General features: G+C 32.6%; 2 protein-coding genes across 3 annotated transcripts; both read right to left on the reverse strand.

Moving 5' to 3' along the window:
- On the reverse strand, positions 7,875-11,298 carry LOC104736410 (ferric reduction oxidase 4-like). 2 transcript variants are annotated; one of them, XM_010456383.1, is made up of 8 exons: positions 11,177-11,298; positions 10,959-11,055; positions 10,770-10,862; positions 10,204-10,431; positions 9,563-9,890; positions 8,974-9,211; positions 8,161-8,885; positions 7,875-8,052 (listed from the first exon to the last, which is right to left on the reverse strand). In XM_010456383.1, the coding sequence occupies exons 1-8, from the start codon at positions 11,296-11,298 to the stop codon at positions 7,910-7,912; spliced, it is 1,974 nt and encodes a 657-aa protein (XP_010454685.1). In that variant the 3' UTR covers positions 7,875-7,909. The 2 variants fall into 2 exon arrangements, with proteins under 2 accessions (XP_010454685.1, XP_010454684.1); XM_010456382.1 differs by having other exon boundaries at positions 10,204-10,438; positions 10,683-10,862; positions 11,145-11,298.
- LOC104736412 (uncharacterized membrane protein YjcL-like) lies at positions 13,124-15,687 on the reverse strand. Its single transcript, XM_010456384.2, has 6 exons — positions 15,387-15,687; positions 15,089-15,315; positions 14,887-14,997; positions 14,469-14,627; positions 13,776-14,017; positions 13,124-13,574 (listed from the first exon to the last, which is right to left on the reverse strand). The coding sequence occupies exons 1-6, from the start codon at positions 15,665-15,667 to the stop codon at positions 13,251-13,253; spliced, it is 1,344 nt and encodes a 447-aa protein (XP_010454686.1). The 5' UTR covers positions 15,668-15,687; the 3' UTR covers positions 13,124-13,250.

Below are 18,218 nucleotides of genomic sequence, written 5' to 3' on the forward strand. Positions count from 1 at the left end.
CTCAGCCATTTTCTCATAACTTTGACAGATTTCATTAAGTCAGCTATAACTATAGGCTGAGTTATACTCGTAAGTCAGCCGTCCGCTCATAACTCAGCCATTTTCCTCAAATCAGCCGCAACATACCGTAACTCAGCCGTCATTACTATTGTACCGCTTTACGGCTGAGTTATTAAATACACGTTAATAATTTTTGACGTGGCGACGCGATTTTCTGACGTGACAATGACATTCTTTGTAATTACGTTTTTCCAATAACATGCAACAAGAGTACGCTAAATATCAAAAATAGACCCTAAATACGATAATAATAAAAAAAAGTTTTGTATGATTCTGGTAATATTACCTAAAATGTATGACACATGAGTAAATCTCCCATTTTTATTTTATTTTGTTTTTGCGGGAAATCGAGGGTAAATCATTGTGATCAAAATGAACTAAACAAATTGTTTGCAAACTATAAAATCGATCCTAAGGTTATTATATTTTAATTTAATTTTAGTCTAAAACCAAAAATGAAATTTAAGTTAGATGTAACTGACCTCCATCAACTGATTGGTCATGGCTCAATAGATAAGGAAAACGACCCAGTGGACGAGGAAGAGAAAGTTTGAGATATGTCCGAGCCAATATATGTGATATTTGATGCTTGACTCTGAAGTTAACCCGACAAGTGGCAGTATTCTAGAGGTTCTTGTCACCGGGAAGAACAGAAAGGCCCACCAGTAATGGCCAACATATCCTATTCTCAGACCAAAAGACCTAAACTTTGCCTGCCATCTGCACCATTTCAGTCAATATTTAATAAACCCTCCTACGGATTTGGATGTTTGGTATAATTAGAGATCGGATCAAACATATCAAGAATGGTCTGTACCATCCGTTCTGTTCACATAGTTCTAAGCAATCATGAGTTTCTAATTCAAATTAATTTATGAACAAGCAATTCATATTAACAAACCATTTCAACCATATAGAGTTTAGAGCGATTAGATCCCTGGCTTATATGAGCGATTAGATCCCTGTTAAATGTGTTTCTATGATTGGTGATTGATTCTGTGACAACCTGTCCCATGGACCCCACTACTCTTACTGCTAGCTGCCCCAACGGACCGTCCGCGGACTCCACTAGCCTCACTGCTAGTCGTTCCAACGGACCCCAAACTGGTTCTGCAGGGCATTGATCCTAACCCATCACTGTGGACATCCCAATCCACCAGTAGGTTATTGGTGCGCCAGGCGTTCCTCGAACCCTGGTCCTCACCCTTTATCAACCTTCCCACAGGACAAGTTACCACCAATAACATACTGGTGGATTGGGATATCCACAGTGATAGGTTAGAATCGAGGCCCTGCAGGGCCAGCTTGGGATCCGTTGGGACGGCTAGCAGTGAGGCTAATAGGGTCTGCGGACGGTCCGTTGGGGCAGCTAGCAGTGAGGCTAGTGGGATCCACGGGACGGGTTGTTACAGATTCCCTTGTGCGTTTGTGTGATTTTGTGGTTGTCTGTGGCTTGGTTTGGCTATTGTGAGTGTCATGGATGAGTTTATGGTTTGTGGAGGCCATGATCTGTCGCTAGACTCGACGGGATTTGATGGTGTCGATCTGCACCAAGTCGTGTGTTTTCGTGATGGACTGATGAAGGTGTCGGTCGATACCAGGAGGGTGTCGGTCGACAGTGGAGGTCTGTGTTGGTCGACTCCAGGGTTCAGCAGACTGCAGATGTGTCTTTTTGATCGCATAGTTTGGTTGTTCTTTGTGAATTGCTTGTGCTTGTCTTTTTGCTTGTGTGTATAGCCTAGTAGATGAGAGGATTGTCTCACTAAATATTTATGATAATACTTACGCATCTCAATTGTTCATTGTGGTGCATGTATCTGACGTGAAATCATGGCGATGAGGAGGAGAATGATTAAGGGTCTCGATTGTGTCTGATGGTTATGTCTTATTGTGTTGTTGGAACATCCGATAAGAATCTGCTAGTTTGTTGGTTATGTTATATGCCCTATTTAAAAAATCTCCGTCTAACACCGATTACATCCTGTAAAATACTAGGCCCACCCTCTCATCCTCGATTAATAACTAATCCCCGCCTAGCATCGATTATCTAATTATGCCTATCTAATTTGATATTAACCTGTCTAATTTGATTACTTTCCGCTAAACTTTTTGTATACCGATTATTTTTGCAGCTAAATATAAATGAACTATTTTATTTGTTATTTAGACATTAAAATCAACAGTTTGTGATGTTTTACAATAATTAATGTGCAAATTTTTAATGAAAATGCTAAAATTTTATTTTAAAGTTATGTTTTATGTGTTTAAAGACAATACCATATGTACAAAACTACCCTTCTGTAGGTACAAAACTACACTTACATGTTGACCATTTTCAAAACTACCATTTTTTAGGTACAAAATGATCAAATTACCCTTTCTTTGAGTGACTACAAATATGTATAGTCACCAAAATAGAAATAAAATTTCTGCAAGAAACTGAAAAATTTCCAGCTAAAAAAAAAAATTCCTGCCAAAATTATGAAATAAGATTTTCCCGCAAAAGTTTTTGAAATTTATACATTATAAAAAACTTACAAAAACTTGTTAAAGTGTTTATAAGACTTTTATATGATTTTATAAGGTTTTTATAAGTTTTTTTATAAGGTCTTTATAAAGTTTTTATAATGTTTTAATAAGGTTTTTTTATAATTTTTTATAAAGTTTCTACTTATAAAAACTTTATAAATGTCCTATAAATATTTTTAAATTATTTTAAACCTTATAAAAACTTTATAGAAGCTTTGTAAATTTCTTTTTGTTGGGAATTTTTTTTTGCCGGATTTTGTCATAAACCTTTTGAAGGGGAATTTTTTTTGAAAATGTTTTTGGCGGGAAAATATGCCAAAAACATTTTAGCGAGAAAATTTTACTTTTCATTTTGTTGACTCAAATATTTTTCAAGTAGGGATAAAATGGTCATTAAAAATTAAAGGAGTGCTAAAATGAAAAATGCCAAAATAAGGTATTTTTGAAAAGGGGTATATCATAAAAGGTATTTCTAACAAATTCTCTTGGGTTTTTAATTAAACAAGTTTATTTGTTGGTTTGAGTTTATAAATGAAAATTACTGTTTAGATTTTATAGTATTAAACGAGTTGAATGTTGGTTTGAGTTTATAAAGGAGAATTAGAGTTTAGATTTTATAATATTAAACGAGTTTAAATGTCAGTTTGGGTTTACATAGGAGAATTAGTTGTTTGATTGTATAATGATCATTAGGATTTAGATTTTATAATTAAACGAGAATATGTTTCTGTCTAGGTTCAACAAAATTAATATTTTTCAAATAATTTTTCTTTCAATATGTTAATTTATTTAATTTTAAATTTTTATTTAAATATAATATTAGATAAATATTTATTTTCTTTAATGATTCTATTTTTTCTAATTTATTTTATTTTATTCTGATTTTAGTTTGAAGTAAATATTTTGTTTATATTTAGTATTACTTGGTATTGTTTCATTGGTTTAGAGGAGGTGGACTACGGGTGAACCTAAGTATTGTCCAAAATTTTCATAGGATTCTTTTTGATGACAAGCATCATTTTGATAGATAGAGGATCTTCTTTGTCATCCAACTCCTTCATGATCCTCATCTTCTTTGTTTATGTTTCTGTTTTTTTACCTCCTAATAAAATTTAGAAAACTCTCTTAACTATTTTACCCAATAATCTACCATGCCAATGTTGATCAATTAGTGTTAATAATCCAATTATTCTTCAAATCAAAAATATATAAAACAAAAAAATTTCCTGTTTGTACCAAATGTTAAATTCTAGTATAACAAGAAAACAATATTACATCTATCTTCCAGTCTAATGATTTTAATATTTTATTTATTGTTATAACAAAAAAAAACAAAGTAAAAACAACTTTAACAAAAACTGTAATTTATTTTTTGCATGGGAAAACTAATTTCAAATTTATATAAAACATACATTTTTCAAAAATATTATGAGGCATATTTATATATATAAACATACTCTTTTCGACTACACATTGTATTAACTTTGCGGAAATTAAAGGACATTGATGATTAAACATTTGTTTCAATTTCCAATGTGGTAAATCAACTTTTGAAGTCTTATATCTCCTTATTTTTCCTTCCTACCATTGGATATCAACAAGGATATGTTTGTCGCTTTCCTAATGTACCATTCATTGACACAAAATATTGTCATTTACATACTTCGTTTCATCTAAGAGAAATCTGTAAAATAAATTTTGTCGTTTGTTTGTATTTTTCCGATATTTTTTTAATGAGTTTTTTTCGATGCTTTGTGTTTTTCTAGATTTCATTTAAGCATGAGGTTTTTTTTTCTATTATTGAACTAGATTTTTGAGGAATTTATTATTTGGATCTCTAGATTTCTCATATCTAGTGATATTTTTAGGATGACTAGTGAAAATGATAATGGCCCGGAGGAAGGAGATATATTGGATCAAATTAAACAAGTTGAAGCAAATGACGAGGGCTCGATAATGTCACTAAGGAGTGATCAACTCAATTCTAAGGTGTGATAATGTCACTCATCATGAGTTTATCTTAGTAGGAAGAAGAAGAGATGTTGGTTTGAACCAGATTTGAAGCCAAAGTTGCTTGTGGTAACACGGAGAAAACATTGTGTACGGATATCTATAGACTTGGGCAAGGCTTTGATTTTTTTCTGCATGATGTCTTATAGCAAGGCTTTGATTTTTTTCTGCATAATGTCTTATTACATAACAACAAAAAGTTTTTACATCAGCTTGATGGTAAGTTATGATCTTCCAATGTCAAACTGAGTTTACCATCTAGTAATAATTTTCTTAACATAACAATTATTTTCTGTATTAGAAGTTGTTTTCCTCACATTTTAAGCATTTGTGTATATAATATTTTATCTTTCATTGAGTGGAGTGGATGAAGCAATATTGAATCTTGCAATAGTAAATAACTGAGGCAGCAATAGCTCCAATATTCGTAGTGCAACTCCGATTTTTTATGACACTACCAAACCTCATAGAAATTGGATTAGAGAAGTGATTTATTACATGTTATATTAAGTTTGTAGAAATTAAGCTGATTAGAGATATTGGTCATAACACATTTGTTGCAATTTTTTTTTGTTCGGATACAATTGTTGCAATTCTCAATCTGGTAAATCTAGTCTATGCATTTTCTATCTCCTTTTTTTTCCTTCCTACTACCATTGGAGAAGAATCAGCCAAAGAATAATCTATCATCTATTGGTGCAAATAAAGTTCAATTTTGAACTTTGGTACTTGAATACCGTTGATTTCTTTAATTTTCGTGTGATTATTTTTTCTCTTGTTTTTGAGACCTACCAAAATATGTGTGTCTCAAAAACATATTAAAGAAATATTTTGGACCTTTCGTATTGTTATGTTTTTCCCTAAACATAACAATGTGTATGTTATTTACCAATTATTTTTACTTCAGATTTTACTACTTAATATATTCACTAATGTTTAGCAAATTTACATTTTACATCTAACAATATAAAATAGTTTCTAAAATTTTAGTGATTGATTTTTCATCTAACTATGTAAAATAGTTTCTAAATTTTGTATTCTTACATACTATCTCACAACAATCTTTCTAATGATGTCACCCAATAAAAAAAATTTTTGGTGAACAGTAATCCAATTGACTTTAAACACAAGGGAACGGTGAAATTTTTGGTAGTATATTATGGACCGAATGATTACACCAAATACTTTCAAGAGTAGTTTAAAGCTATAGTTAATTAAAGTTGAATTTTTATGTTTTAGACTGTAACTAAATTAGCAAAGATAAGTAGACACCGGTAAAATATATACTAAAAGATTACTTTGTAAATCTATACTAAATAAAAGTAGGAACTATAAGCTCCTTAAGGCGTCCACCTAGGATTTTAAACAACCTATCAAGATTCGATATGTCACTGATTAACATTTTTTAATTTTTAGAATTTTCTATATTAAGATTTTTGAAACGATCTATCGAAATTAGACATCTCAATATTTAACATTTTTAAAATTATGTAAAATTTCTATATTAAAATGCTTATAAATAAATGTATGTACAACGTCCCACATCGGCTAGAAAATTTTTAGACAATGGTTGAGAACCATTATAAATAAGACTAATATGCTTACAACTACAAATGAGCAGGAAGTTTGATTTATGAGGCGTCCAAATTTAAAAATTTAAAAAGTTTAAAATATTATAATTAATAAAACTTTTAAAAGGTTCAAAAATATTATAAATATTTAAACTTTATAGAATGTTTAAAAATATTATAAACACCTCCACAAAAAGTTTAAAATAATATAAATATTTTAATATCTTGCAAAGTTGTAATATTAAAGATTTTGCTCCTTAAGGCGTCCACCTAGGATTTTGAACAACCTATCGAGATTCAGCATGTCACTGATTAACATTTTTTATTTTTTTGAATTTTCTATATTAAGATTTTTGAAACGACCTATTGAAATCAGACATCTCAATATTTACCATTTTTGAAATTATGTAAAATTTCTATATTAAAATACTTATAATAAGTGTATGTACAACGTCCCACATCGGCTAGAAAATTTTTAGACAATGGTTGAGAACCATTATAAATAAGACTAATATGCTTACAACTACAAATGAGCAGGAAGATTGATTTATGAGGCGTCCAAATTTTAAAATTTTAAAAATTTAAAATATTATAATTAATAAAACTTTTAAAAGGTTCAAAAATATTATAAATATTTAAACTTTATAGAATGTTTAAAAATATTATAAATAGCTCCACAAAAAGTTTAAAATAATAGAAATATTTTAATATCTTGCAAAGTTGTAATATTAAAGATTTCGGTTCAAGAATTTCAATACGTGCGGATCTAAAACCAAGTAAGTATACAAGTGAAAGTATTAATAATTGAGTGCATGTGGTGACTATGTTGATCCATGAGTTGCACAAATTTTACGAGAAAAAATGCAATAAATTTGGTCTTAGAGTTTGATGGGTTAACAAGTCATAAGGTAGTCTAAAAAAAAATTTCAATGATTATTAAGTGAAAGAATGTGAGGAAGCTGACGAGGAAAAAGAAGAAGAAAAGTATAATGAAGAACCAGACAGTAAAAGTAATGATGAAAATTATCATGAAAATTTGACAATGAAAATGACGAGAAAGAATTGGAAGAGTAAGAAAACAATTGGAAAAAAACATGAAGACATAGATGGTGGTGGTAAATTAAATATGAGAAAACGAGATTAATTCATGATTTTAAAAATATTATATTTGTCTCATGGTCAAAGAAATGGTTTAGAATATGCAACGTTACGAGTTTGAATGTTTGCTCCACCTTGCCTCGACGTCGAGTTAAATACATTCTTTTGATCAGATTTAATTTTTTAACACAACTGATTTTTAGATTTTTTAAAATTGTTTATCTGAAATAAAAGTTTTGCCTTAATAATAATTTAAAGTTTTCTATAAGATAATATTTTCACAATTGTCATCAACCTAGTAATTTTTTAAAACTCTATTATAGAGAAAGAAATAGAATTCTTCTATATAAGGGTAAGTCACCCAAAGAGGCTTATTAACAATTTTATAATGTTGGTCAACAGAATTTTAGAAACAAAAAATGTAGATTTCATCTATGTATTTTTTTTATATGAATTTGAAAGAAGAAAATAAAGTATTATAAATTATAACAAACAAAAGCTAACAACAACAAGAAAAACAAAAGTGATAATGGGCTGAATAATATGAAGATGCAAGAATAATTTAGCTAGCAGCAAGCAATCTAAACATCAAAGGTCCATAACAGATACAACAAACAAACATAGTTAGAACATGGAATCGATCACCAGTTGAAACTAATTGCCTCAAAGTGAAGGTTCTTAGCCAAACCAGATGAACATATCTTTGCAACTTCATGCCTCATCTTTCTTGGTCCGCAAACCATCACCCCAACGTCTTCCGAACCTTCTGCCTCAAACAGAATCTCTGCGGAACGATAAGATTGAAAAGTATCAGGTTCATGCATATGCATTCACTTACACCATTTCTGTTACGTAAATGAAGTGATGCTAATATAGGTAATAGATTACTTACTTTTCAAATTAGGTTTGGAGCCAAAGTGGACTGAAGTGGCTTGTACTATAGATTGATAGGGAACGCTCTCCAGCTCTCTCTCGTGGCCGTGGAACCATGAACCTGGAGAAGACGTGGGCGTCTGAAAATCTACACTCTGTACCTGCTTCTTGGACTCCTTATCTCCTTCTTTGTTCTGTTTCTTGCGCCATAAGAAAACTATGCTTGAAGAGATGAAAATGCACACACATCCTAGGAACATGTCCCAAAGCGCTCTGTACGAGAAATTATATATCTTTCCTGTGTTACGATCAATAGGGTATACATAGTAACGCGTGACAATCGCTATGAGCAAGAGAAACATGACGAATGATGATAAGATCACCACTCCGAGCCAGAGGAAGTTGTTTGGTCCAAGAACAGGTGAGATAGGAGAGTCTAGAGGCTGCGGTTTGAACCATTTTGTCTGTAGAAGTTTGTGAGCATCAGTTGTCTCGGGCTTCTTGTCTTCTCTTGTAACATATGCCTCAATTCGGAGATTCAGCCTGGAAATGTCTGAGACTGATATATCCGATGGGAAAATTAGGTCTAAAAGCGCAAGATCATGATAATGTTTAAAGGCACAAACAAGAAGAACATCTGGTAGCTTTGTGCTTTGGTTTTGGCTCTGAGATATGAGTTCTCTGATAACCGAAATGAAGGGTGTAACTCCGCTGCCACCGCCCACTAGTATTAGAGAGTCATGCCTATATATGATGAGAATTTGACAATTGATTAAACTTAAGACAAAGTAGTTAGGTAAGAAACTGAAATAAGACCTTTGAGTTTTTGTACCTCGAGACGTCAAAAGAGTTAGGGCCATAAGGACCTTCAGTAGAAACTTCGAGAGAATCAATGAAAGAAGAGATATGGGTGTAAAGCTTTTGAGTCCAACTTCCCTGTTTTCTGATTACAACACTGAGCGTATCTTTCTCCAAGTTGCTGCTCGAAGTTATTGTGAATGGATGCCATTGAAGCTTGGATATGCTCGGCACATGTAGAAACAATATACTTGTTGGTGTATATTGTAACCCTATAGTTAGATCATGAAACAAAATGGTTACAATCATTGTATACGTTGTATATTGTCTTGAACACGGCACTCTAGCCCAAATTAATGAGCGTGTGTTACGTTCAATATGATTTTGGTTGTTATATTTGTGTTTTATTTAGCGTTTACATGTTAAATGTTACATTCACATTTAATTAAATTCAACATTAAAATTTTCTATTTAAAAAAATAGAAATCAAACAATTTTTGTTTTCTCGTTTGCATTTTGCATTTGTATTTATAATTAAAAATATATTCGTTAAAAGGAAAACCCTAAACTGTTGTTGTTGATTCATTTGAATGTAAACGTAAATGGAGGAATTAGTTGTTAACCTGGGGTTTTGGAGAAAGTGAGTTCGAGGTTGTCTGAAGGTAAGATCCTAGCGGAAACAAGTCTGGTTCTCTTGGTGGACTGTAAGAATCTTAAGTAACGGTCGATGAAAAACAGGAAGATGTTGGGCAGGATCATGCAGAACCACGAGTCTCCCACATGGATTACGTAGAAGATTATGTAGAGACCGTAGAGTTGGTGAGTGTAGAAGAAAAGCTCGAACTTCTTTCGTCTATAGGATGGTAAACTCGTCACCCACATCGCTATTCCAATCACCATCGCTATTGTTCCAGCTAGATTAGACACATATGTCGGATTCCATGCAAACGTCTTACATATATAAGAAAACGTAAAATCATCAGTTTCGGAATAGGAGCAAGATAGATACAATCATACAAATTTGTCTCCAAAGAGCTTTAAACATTCGATTTTTTCTGAAACAACTTGAATGATCTAGTATTGAAAAGATTCCTTGGTAATTTTTTTTTTCTTTGCAAGAAATCGCGGGTAAATCATTGTGATCAAGTGACCTAAACACATTGTTTGCACACAATAAAATCGATCCTAAGGGTTATTATATTTTAATTGAGAATGTAGTTTTAGTCTAAAACCAAAAATGAAATTTAAGTTAGATGTAACGGACCTCCATCAACTGATTGGTCATGGCCCAGTAAATAAGGAAAACGACCGTGTGGACTAGGAAGAGAAAGTTTGAGATATGTCCGAGCCAAATGTGATATTTGATGCTTGACTCTGAAGTTAACCCGACTAGTGGCAGTATCGTAGAGGTTCTTGTCACCGGAAAGAACAGAAAGGCCCAGCAGTAGTGGCCAACATATCCGATTCTCAGACCAAAAGCCCTAAACTTTGCCTGCCATCTGCACCATTTCGGTCAATGTTTGATAAAACTCTTCTACCGATTTAGTGTATTTTGGTAGTATAGTACTATGGAGCGGATCGGATCAAACGTATCAAAAATGGTCTGTACCATCCGTTATGTTTCACATGAGCAATCATGAGTTTCCAATTTGAACTAATCTATATGAACGAGCAAATCATATTCTAACAAACCATTTCGAGCATATATATAGAGAGATTAGAATTGAAAACAAAGAAGCTTACATTTTGGCGTTGTCGTGGTTATGAAGGCTGACGTGATAGCTAATGTATAGATAATTGGAGAGAGCCCAAACCAATAGAGCCACAAACAATAGAGAAAAAGCCAACTCTGTGGCTGTCACTATCCCCAATGGGTTCATCACCATCATCACCCTCCCCATTTTTTTTTTTACTTTGCATTCTCTGCACTTATATAAACAAGATTGTGATAAATTTGTTACAGATATACACATGGACAGTATATATAGCCAGTCACAATGTAATTACAACAAGTCGAACCTTTGAGTTTGAGTGGATTTCTTCTGGGTATGCAAATAAACACAACTCAGAACCGCAATGAACATCATTGGAACCGTGAGAAGCACTAGATTCGTGCCTATAATAATAGTTCTTGAATGAATACTCAATCCTTGAAAACATTTAAAATTTTAAAGTGAATGCGGGAATAAATAGATAAATAAATACCTTGAGGACCAAAATAAGTAGTATTGAGATACTTGGCGAGTTCGGGGGTCCATTTGCTTTTGAAAAGATTAGTTGAAATCATAATCCAAATAAACATCCATCCAAGAAACAGAACCACCATCAACATCTTCACCACACTTCTCATGTTCCCCATTTTTTTTTTTTTTTAATATCTAGCATACAATATTTTGATGTAAGTGTGTTGTGTTTGTGTGGAAACCTTTTTTTGATTTATTATTTATAGTACATCATAAGGGCAATGTAGTAATATTTATATAAATATATGTAAGATCCTTCCCTTGCTTTTATATATTTATCTTATATCCCAACATGCATTTAGTTGCCGGCAGAGAACACACAATTTACAATAAAATATGTATTGTAGGCAACTAGATAATTCATATGTATATCATAAATGTAATGCCCGAAAACTGTATCAAAATTTATATTTATATAAATATACGTTAGCCACACATGGATCAGTTTGTGGCTCCCTTTACGCAATTGAATGCCTTCTTCTGATCATATTGTACATTTTTGACAAAAAACGAAGAAAACAAAAATCTGTATATATTCGGTTACTTTTACATTTACTTCTTTATGAATTCCGCAAAATAGTATTTGGGACAAATCATATTTGGAATTTTGATAAAGGTACGTACATACCCTCGTTCGTTTATGTTTTTTTTTTTTTTTTTTTGTAACTTGTATGTTTAGTTACATGATTATGGAATGGTGCCAAATTACCAAATTATATTTTACCATCAAATTATCGTGTTTCGACGTCAAAACTACAAAATCCTATCTTGACGCCAAGACAGAAAAATTAACGAAAAAATAGTTTTAGAAATAAATAACATGTAGACGCTAAAATATTTGTTTCGGGGGGAACTATATATATATTTGAAATGAACTTGTGTGAAGAAACTCTTAAAATCTCTAAGTACATGTATATATGAATTAAAGTATAAACGCATTTTAGATAAATATATGATAGTTTCTTAGATTTTTCCCTAGGTCAAAACGGGTTAGATATATTTGCGAATAGAAAACTTGTGTGTTGAGAGCAATGGTTCGATTATTTTATTTTTAGAAAAACTGTTTCAAGTCTACTACAATAAATCTTGGCAAATTAAAAAACAAGAAATATTACCAAATGTACATTTATATAGGAGGGAATTCTCGTTGAAATGTCTATATAGTTAATAAACAGATAGAAATAATCATGAGAAGTACAAGATGGTTCCAATCAAATCAAAGTATAGTACTAATGGTTCCAATCATAACTAATAAACTATTAGTTAGGATTTCGTGCTTAGAGAGTTGAGATTTGAGAACATTCTACTATCTTGACGCAAAAAAAGGCATGATTCATGCGTGGACAAATTGGTATTTGATGTACTACACCTTTACTTTTTCTTAGCTTAGCTAACTAATATATATATATCTATGCTCTCGAAAGATATTATGTTTGTACTAAACTACTAACAAAAATATTATAGGCATCATATTAATTTTATGGAACGAGCAGGTGCGTGAACACAAAGTAAAGGCTCAGTTAGGAATCTAAATCCAAGCCATGCCGTGGCATGCATATTCATATTGCATATTATATAAGTTGGAATCAAAAGTTACAATTAAAGGCACAAATTTATAGGATAAATCTAGCACTGCTTTGCCCTTTGGGTTACAAAATACAAATATATGGAATCAGAAGAATCTTATTAATATGGTGGAGTTGACTTTTTTCAGATTGAAAAGGGCACGTACAGTTGAGTTTTTCAATTTCGAACTGAAGTACAGTTGACTTATATTGAAAGAGCGGTACAGTAGTACAATCTACAGTACCAGACGATTTTATTAGTTTTTTTTTCGACATATTTTTATTTTTTCTCACGTAGAGCTCAACCAATCGAAATGGTTATTGTTTATTTATGAGATAAATTCATATATTAATAATAATTAAACAAAAAAAAAAAACTGCAACGTGCGAGTACACTTGACTTTTGGAAAGTAAAAGATCTAACTAAACTAATGAGACAACATCAATTACATCTTTTACAAGGAGTGTGGCTTCAGAATCCTCCCATCCAATCATTTAGAAATCTATAATCGTTTGAGGACCAAAACTCCACATCCAATGCCCAGAAAAGTTGCAATGGAGACCCCAAAAACGCCGGAGAGAATTCCGGGAACGACAAGAGAAGTCCATCCTTTTGCAGTTGCCATGGCACAAGCAGTGGTTGGACCTCCAATGTTAGCGTTTGATGCAAGAAGTAGTAGCTTCATGTCTATACATAATACCTTTCCCACAACCAAAGTCACTGCAAGATGAGCCATTACTTGAATAACAGCAAATAGGAAGATACTTGGGGCAGTGTTGATTACATTCCATACACTCCCTGTAGCTCCTAGAATTGTGAAAAATACCTGATCAAAAAAGATTTTAAGAAATAAATAGTTAGTTAGATGAACTACTAATATGCCACCATTCCAGGTTTAGTCCACATGGTTAAACTCATCACAGACCAGGTGTAGCCAGACAAACCCATCACTATTTCTTATTCGTCAATGACACATCCCTAATTGGTTGAATTGGTTTGAGTAGATAAAGTGTAAAGAAAAAGATACCTGCATGAGAATAAGAGAGATAGTTTCAGCAGAAGGTGCCAGAGAATCAAAGAAGTCAGGGAAGGAAGTTGCCAAGACGATAGTGATGGCTGTTACTGCAGGGAGCATGCCTCCTTGGATGTTAAATAGCGTTGTCATGAAAATTGCAGCTTTGCAGATCAGGAAGGAAATTGATAGTGCAATCGAAGTTGAAACCACTCTGTTCTTGTCCTCAAGCTTGTCATCCTTAGCCATGTCGGCATCTGCCATACGTCACACACATATAACTTTAAATAGAAGTGTTTGTGCTTATTTTTGGATGCAACTGCGACTACAAGTTGAAAATGATTCTGTCAAACTCTAAAGTAATGACTTTTTTGTTCCTTACAATACATAATTTGACAGGCACATAAATGTTGATGCAAAATGCATTTAGAAGATGAGAATGGTTATGTAATAATATAAAAGTATTGAGTATTTATTATCAGAACATACATTGCCAGACACATTATAATGTATAGTCATAATAACTAGTTTACCAATAGTCACTCAAATTAATTTGACAACTTCTAACCAATTAGTCCTAGAGTCATTGGTTCTTGGTTCTCTAATTGGTCCCACTGTTAGCCATAGCTACTGGTAAGATAATACCTGTCCAAGTGTACTGTAATATAAAAACAAGAAAATATAACAAGTGATTAAGATGAACTTTACCAGGGGGAGATGCTGAGGAAGTCTCAGGGGGAATCTTTGAGGCCAACGCAAACAAAACCATGAAGTGGAGAGCGCATATGACATTATCCACAGCCACACCTGCTGCTATAACAGATGGTGTAATCTGTAGAGCCTCCGATATCGCAACAAAATTAAGAGCTGCAGAGCATAAACAAGAAAAAGAACCAACAAAAGAGTTACTATCTTTCCTCACAAAGAAGCCGTTCCTAAGCGCTGAGAAACATTACACAAGCCAATTTTAGCAAGATTTTCCCCATTTATCAATTTGGCAAGAATATCAGATTCTTAGAATCTAAAAGTAAAAGCTTAAAACGTTTAAACCGATGTCGATCAACATTGAGTACCTTTGACTGTTAACAAACCAAAGAAGCAATGAAGAAGCTCCAGACAAACTTACATCCACCAATGTAACTCCCCATGAGAGCAGCTGCAATTTTCCAGTTATCCGGACCAAGCGATCTCATCGGCACCAATATAAAAGCCACCACAGTCCCAACAACCGTCGCAACTGCCACCAAACCAACATAAGGCAATCCTAAATTCTCAAAGACCTAACCTTGAAATTTGAATCTAAAACTAAGCAAAGACAAAACCTTTACCAGATCCAATTAAGAATGCAATGAGCAACGACCCAGTAGATCGGATAATACGACGGAGATCAGCTCTAAACAACAGCAACGGAATCGTATGCGGCAAGAGGAACTCCATGAAGAAATCATACGACGGCGTTTCGAACGGAATCAGCCCTAAATTGCTCGCGGCGAGACCAATCAACGTGCTGGTCAGCGCACCACTCACCATACTTCCAAGTCTCGTCTTCTCCGACCTTGGTAGTTTCAGAGATTTCAGTATACAAACTCTTACGAACTCACAGAGAGGGATTTTGAGGTGATTTACCAAACACCGAAAGCTCCGGCGGCGAAGAGAGTGGCCCATTGGGACCAGTGATCGTCGGGGGAGATTAGAGGGAATCTTAGTTGTGAGAAGACTTTCACGCGCCGAGATGTAAAATGACGCGGTGGTGTTAGTAAAGGGAATCTTACCGGAGATTTGTTCCGGCGGATGGTTAGTGATGATGATAAGCCGTGACGAAAGCCATGGCGGGAAGGGGACACGTGGTGCGATGATAGTGTGGGTGATAGTGGATTTGGTGACACCACTGTGAGTACAAGAGCCATAGATGGGGAATACACATTAATGTTTCAATTCAAGTCCGATAATATAGTTTTTTGGATATTTTTCTATTTATATACTAGTTTTTAATTATTTAAATATTTATTATTTAGATTAGGACTCACACTCCCGGCAAAGCATTTTAGAAAAAAGTAAATAAATTTAAAATTATACACTATAAATTTATTTGAATGTAATATAATAGTTTGAATACATAAACTGTTACTAAAAACACAACTATCAAAATGAAAACTTATAAACAAAAAATATTATGTAGAATATTTAAAATATTATAAATATATAAGATATTTATGAAAAATTATGGTAGAGAGCTACAATAAAAAAAACATAATGACAAAGTGATCTTAACTGAGAATATTGAACTAATGGTTGTAATGAGTAAATGTAATTTTTATAAAATAATTATAATTAAAAATGTATTTAATAATGAGTTAAACTATATCAAAGAAAATTTGAACTTAAAATACACAACTTTCAAAAAGATGATAAAATAAATTTTAAATATTAAAATAGTTTTTAACGAAAGTTATGATAAATAGACGCAACTGTAAATTCTATATTAAGTTTTATTAAATTTCTATATTGCTATAATCATTTCTAAAATTTTAGTTAGATTATAGAATAACATTGAATATTAGATAGTAATATTCAAATTATTTAAATTCAACATAAAACAGAAAATTTGTTTCAACGTATTATGATTTATTAGTTATTGATGAAGAGACAATTATATAGAAAGTTCAAAAGACATGACTATTTAAATAGATACAATGGTCATACACCTATTAGAATGAAACTTGTGATGAAAAAATATAAATAAAATATAGTGAAAAGACACAACTCTACAATGAACAGATACAATCATTTGAATTTCTTTTTAAAAAAACAAATAAAACAAAATTTTTATGAAAAGGTACTACGAAAAATCGCAATTGTCTGCACTTAAATATACCTAATAATCCATATAAATTGCTTTTAAATAGAAGACATCTTTATTACTATATTAAAAAGGTCAAATTCAAAAACTCACTATATAATCCATGTAACTGTTGGAAAAAAGCTCTAGGTATTTTTATTAAAATTTTATATTTAAAATTAACTAAAATTTGTAAATTATATTCATCATTCAAAAAATCTTTTGTTAAATCAAAAAGTGGAGGAATTTCTTTACTTTTAAAAGAATGAATGCTAGAGAATAATTTAGAAAGCAGTAAAAACTGTTGAGATTGAAAATTTATATTATTTTGTGTCATGGCACAAAATTGAAAACAGTTCAAACAAACAAATATATAGAGGTTTCAAAATATATGAATGTTCCAATAAACACAACTCTACAGTGAACATTTGTAACTTTGCATAAATAACCGTTTTAATGAACTATCAGGACTTTTTAGAAAATATCTAAATGGTACGATTGAAAAAACACAACTGTTGATCGCATTTATTCGGATTGTTATTATATATAGATTAATTGAATAACATAATCTTATCTACCTTTTAAATTATCTAATTTACCTGTCTACTCTACAATATATTTATCTATTTCTTTAATGTGTCGGTCCAAACTCCAAACCTTGTTTGGTTGAGCAATCAAAACCACAATAATCAGTTAATCACCAAGGTTAATCAACGAGATTCTCTGTTCTCTTTAGTCTTTATAGTCTAAAACACATCTCATGACAATAACAGATAATCAGATATATCTAAAAATGAACTAAACATGCTTACTAATAGCTTTAAGAAAATGATTAACCTACAGTTTCCTTTTATTTACTTTACCAAATCAGTAAAAAAATCAAAACTATATAAAAAAGCAAAAACTTTTTGAAAATGATTGCCACCGAATCACAAACAACAAACAAAAAGGCAGGTTTAAGCTTCCTTTGGTTTCCCATTGTTGTTTGACAAATTCGCTTTCCCTAATGATTTCACAAACACTTTCCTCTTTCACTCACACGTTAGTGGGGGAAAAAAGAAAAAATGAATACAGAGAAGCGACAGCAAACACGCACTCTCTTCTCTCCTTTTAACATCAATCATCAAAACAAAAACCTTCTCAAACCTCTCCCCAAAAGCTTCACTCCAATGGCGTTTCCAATACATCTAATCCAAACCCTTCTCTTCTTCTTCTCTCATCTTCATCTCTGTCTCGCTTCTTCATTCACTCCAACTGATAATTACCTTCTTAACTCTGGCGCTAATACGAGCACATCTTTCTTCTCAATCCGTTCTTTTCTCAGCGACTCTTCAAACCCCGGCTCGAGTTTCCTCTCAACCGATCGGTCCGTTTCGGTTTCTGACCCGAACCCATCTCCGGATTCACCCGTTTTATACCACACGGCTCGTGTTTTCCCCACCGGAGGAGGAGCATACAAATTCAAAGTCACCAGTAAAGGCACTCACTTTATCCGTCTTCATTTCGCGCCTTTTAAAGCTTCGAGCTTTGACCTAAGGTCTGCGAAATTTCGAGTTTTGTTTAATGGGTTCTCCGTGATGAACAGTTTCGGTACTAGCTCCGTCGTGGTTAGAGAATTT

This window comes from Camelina sativa, chromosome 13 (assembly GCF_000633955.1).
Source record: "Camelina sativa cultivar DH55 chromosome 13, Cs, whole genome shotgun sequence".
Lineage (NCBI taxonomy): Eukaryota > Viridiplantae > Streptophyta > Magnoliopsida > Brassicales > Brassicaceae > Camelina > Camelina sativa.

Coding starts and splice junctions, on each gene's coding strand:
- LOC104736410 (XM_010456382.1), bottom strand. CDS start 11,298: ATGGGGAACATGAGAAGTGTGGTGAAGATGTTGATGGTGGTTCTGTTT. Junction 11,056..11,144: donor TACTTATTTTGGTCCTCAAG/GTATTTATTTAT, acceptor CTATTATTATAG/GCACGAATCTAGTGCTTCTC. Junction 8,053..8,160: donor CTCCAAACCTAATTTGAAAA/GTAAGTAATCTA, acceptor ATCGTTCCGCAG/AGATTCTGTTTGAGGCAGAA.
- LOC104736412 (XM_010456384.2), bottom strand. CDS start 15,667: ATGGCTCTTGTACTCACAGTGGTGTCACCAAATCCACTATCACCCACA. Junction 14,998..15,088: donor TGCATTCTTAATTGGATCTG/GTAAAGGTTTTG, acceptor GTTTGGTGGCAG/TTGCGACGGTTGTTGGGACT. Junction 14,628..14,886: donor GGGGAGTTACATTGGTGGAT/GTAAGTTTGTCT, acceptor TATGCTCTGCAG/CTCTTAATTTTGTTGCGATA.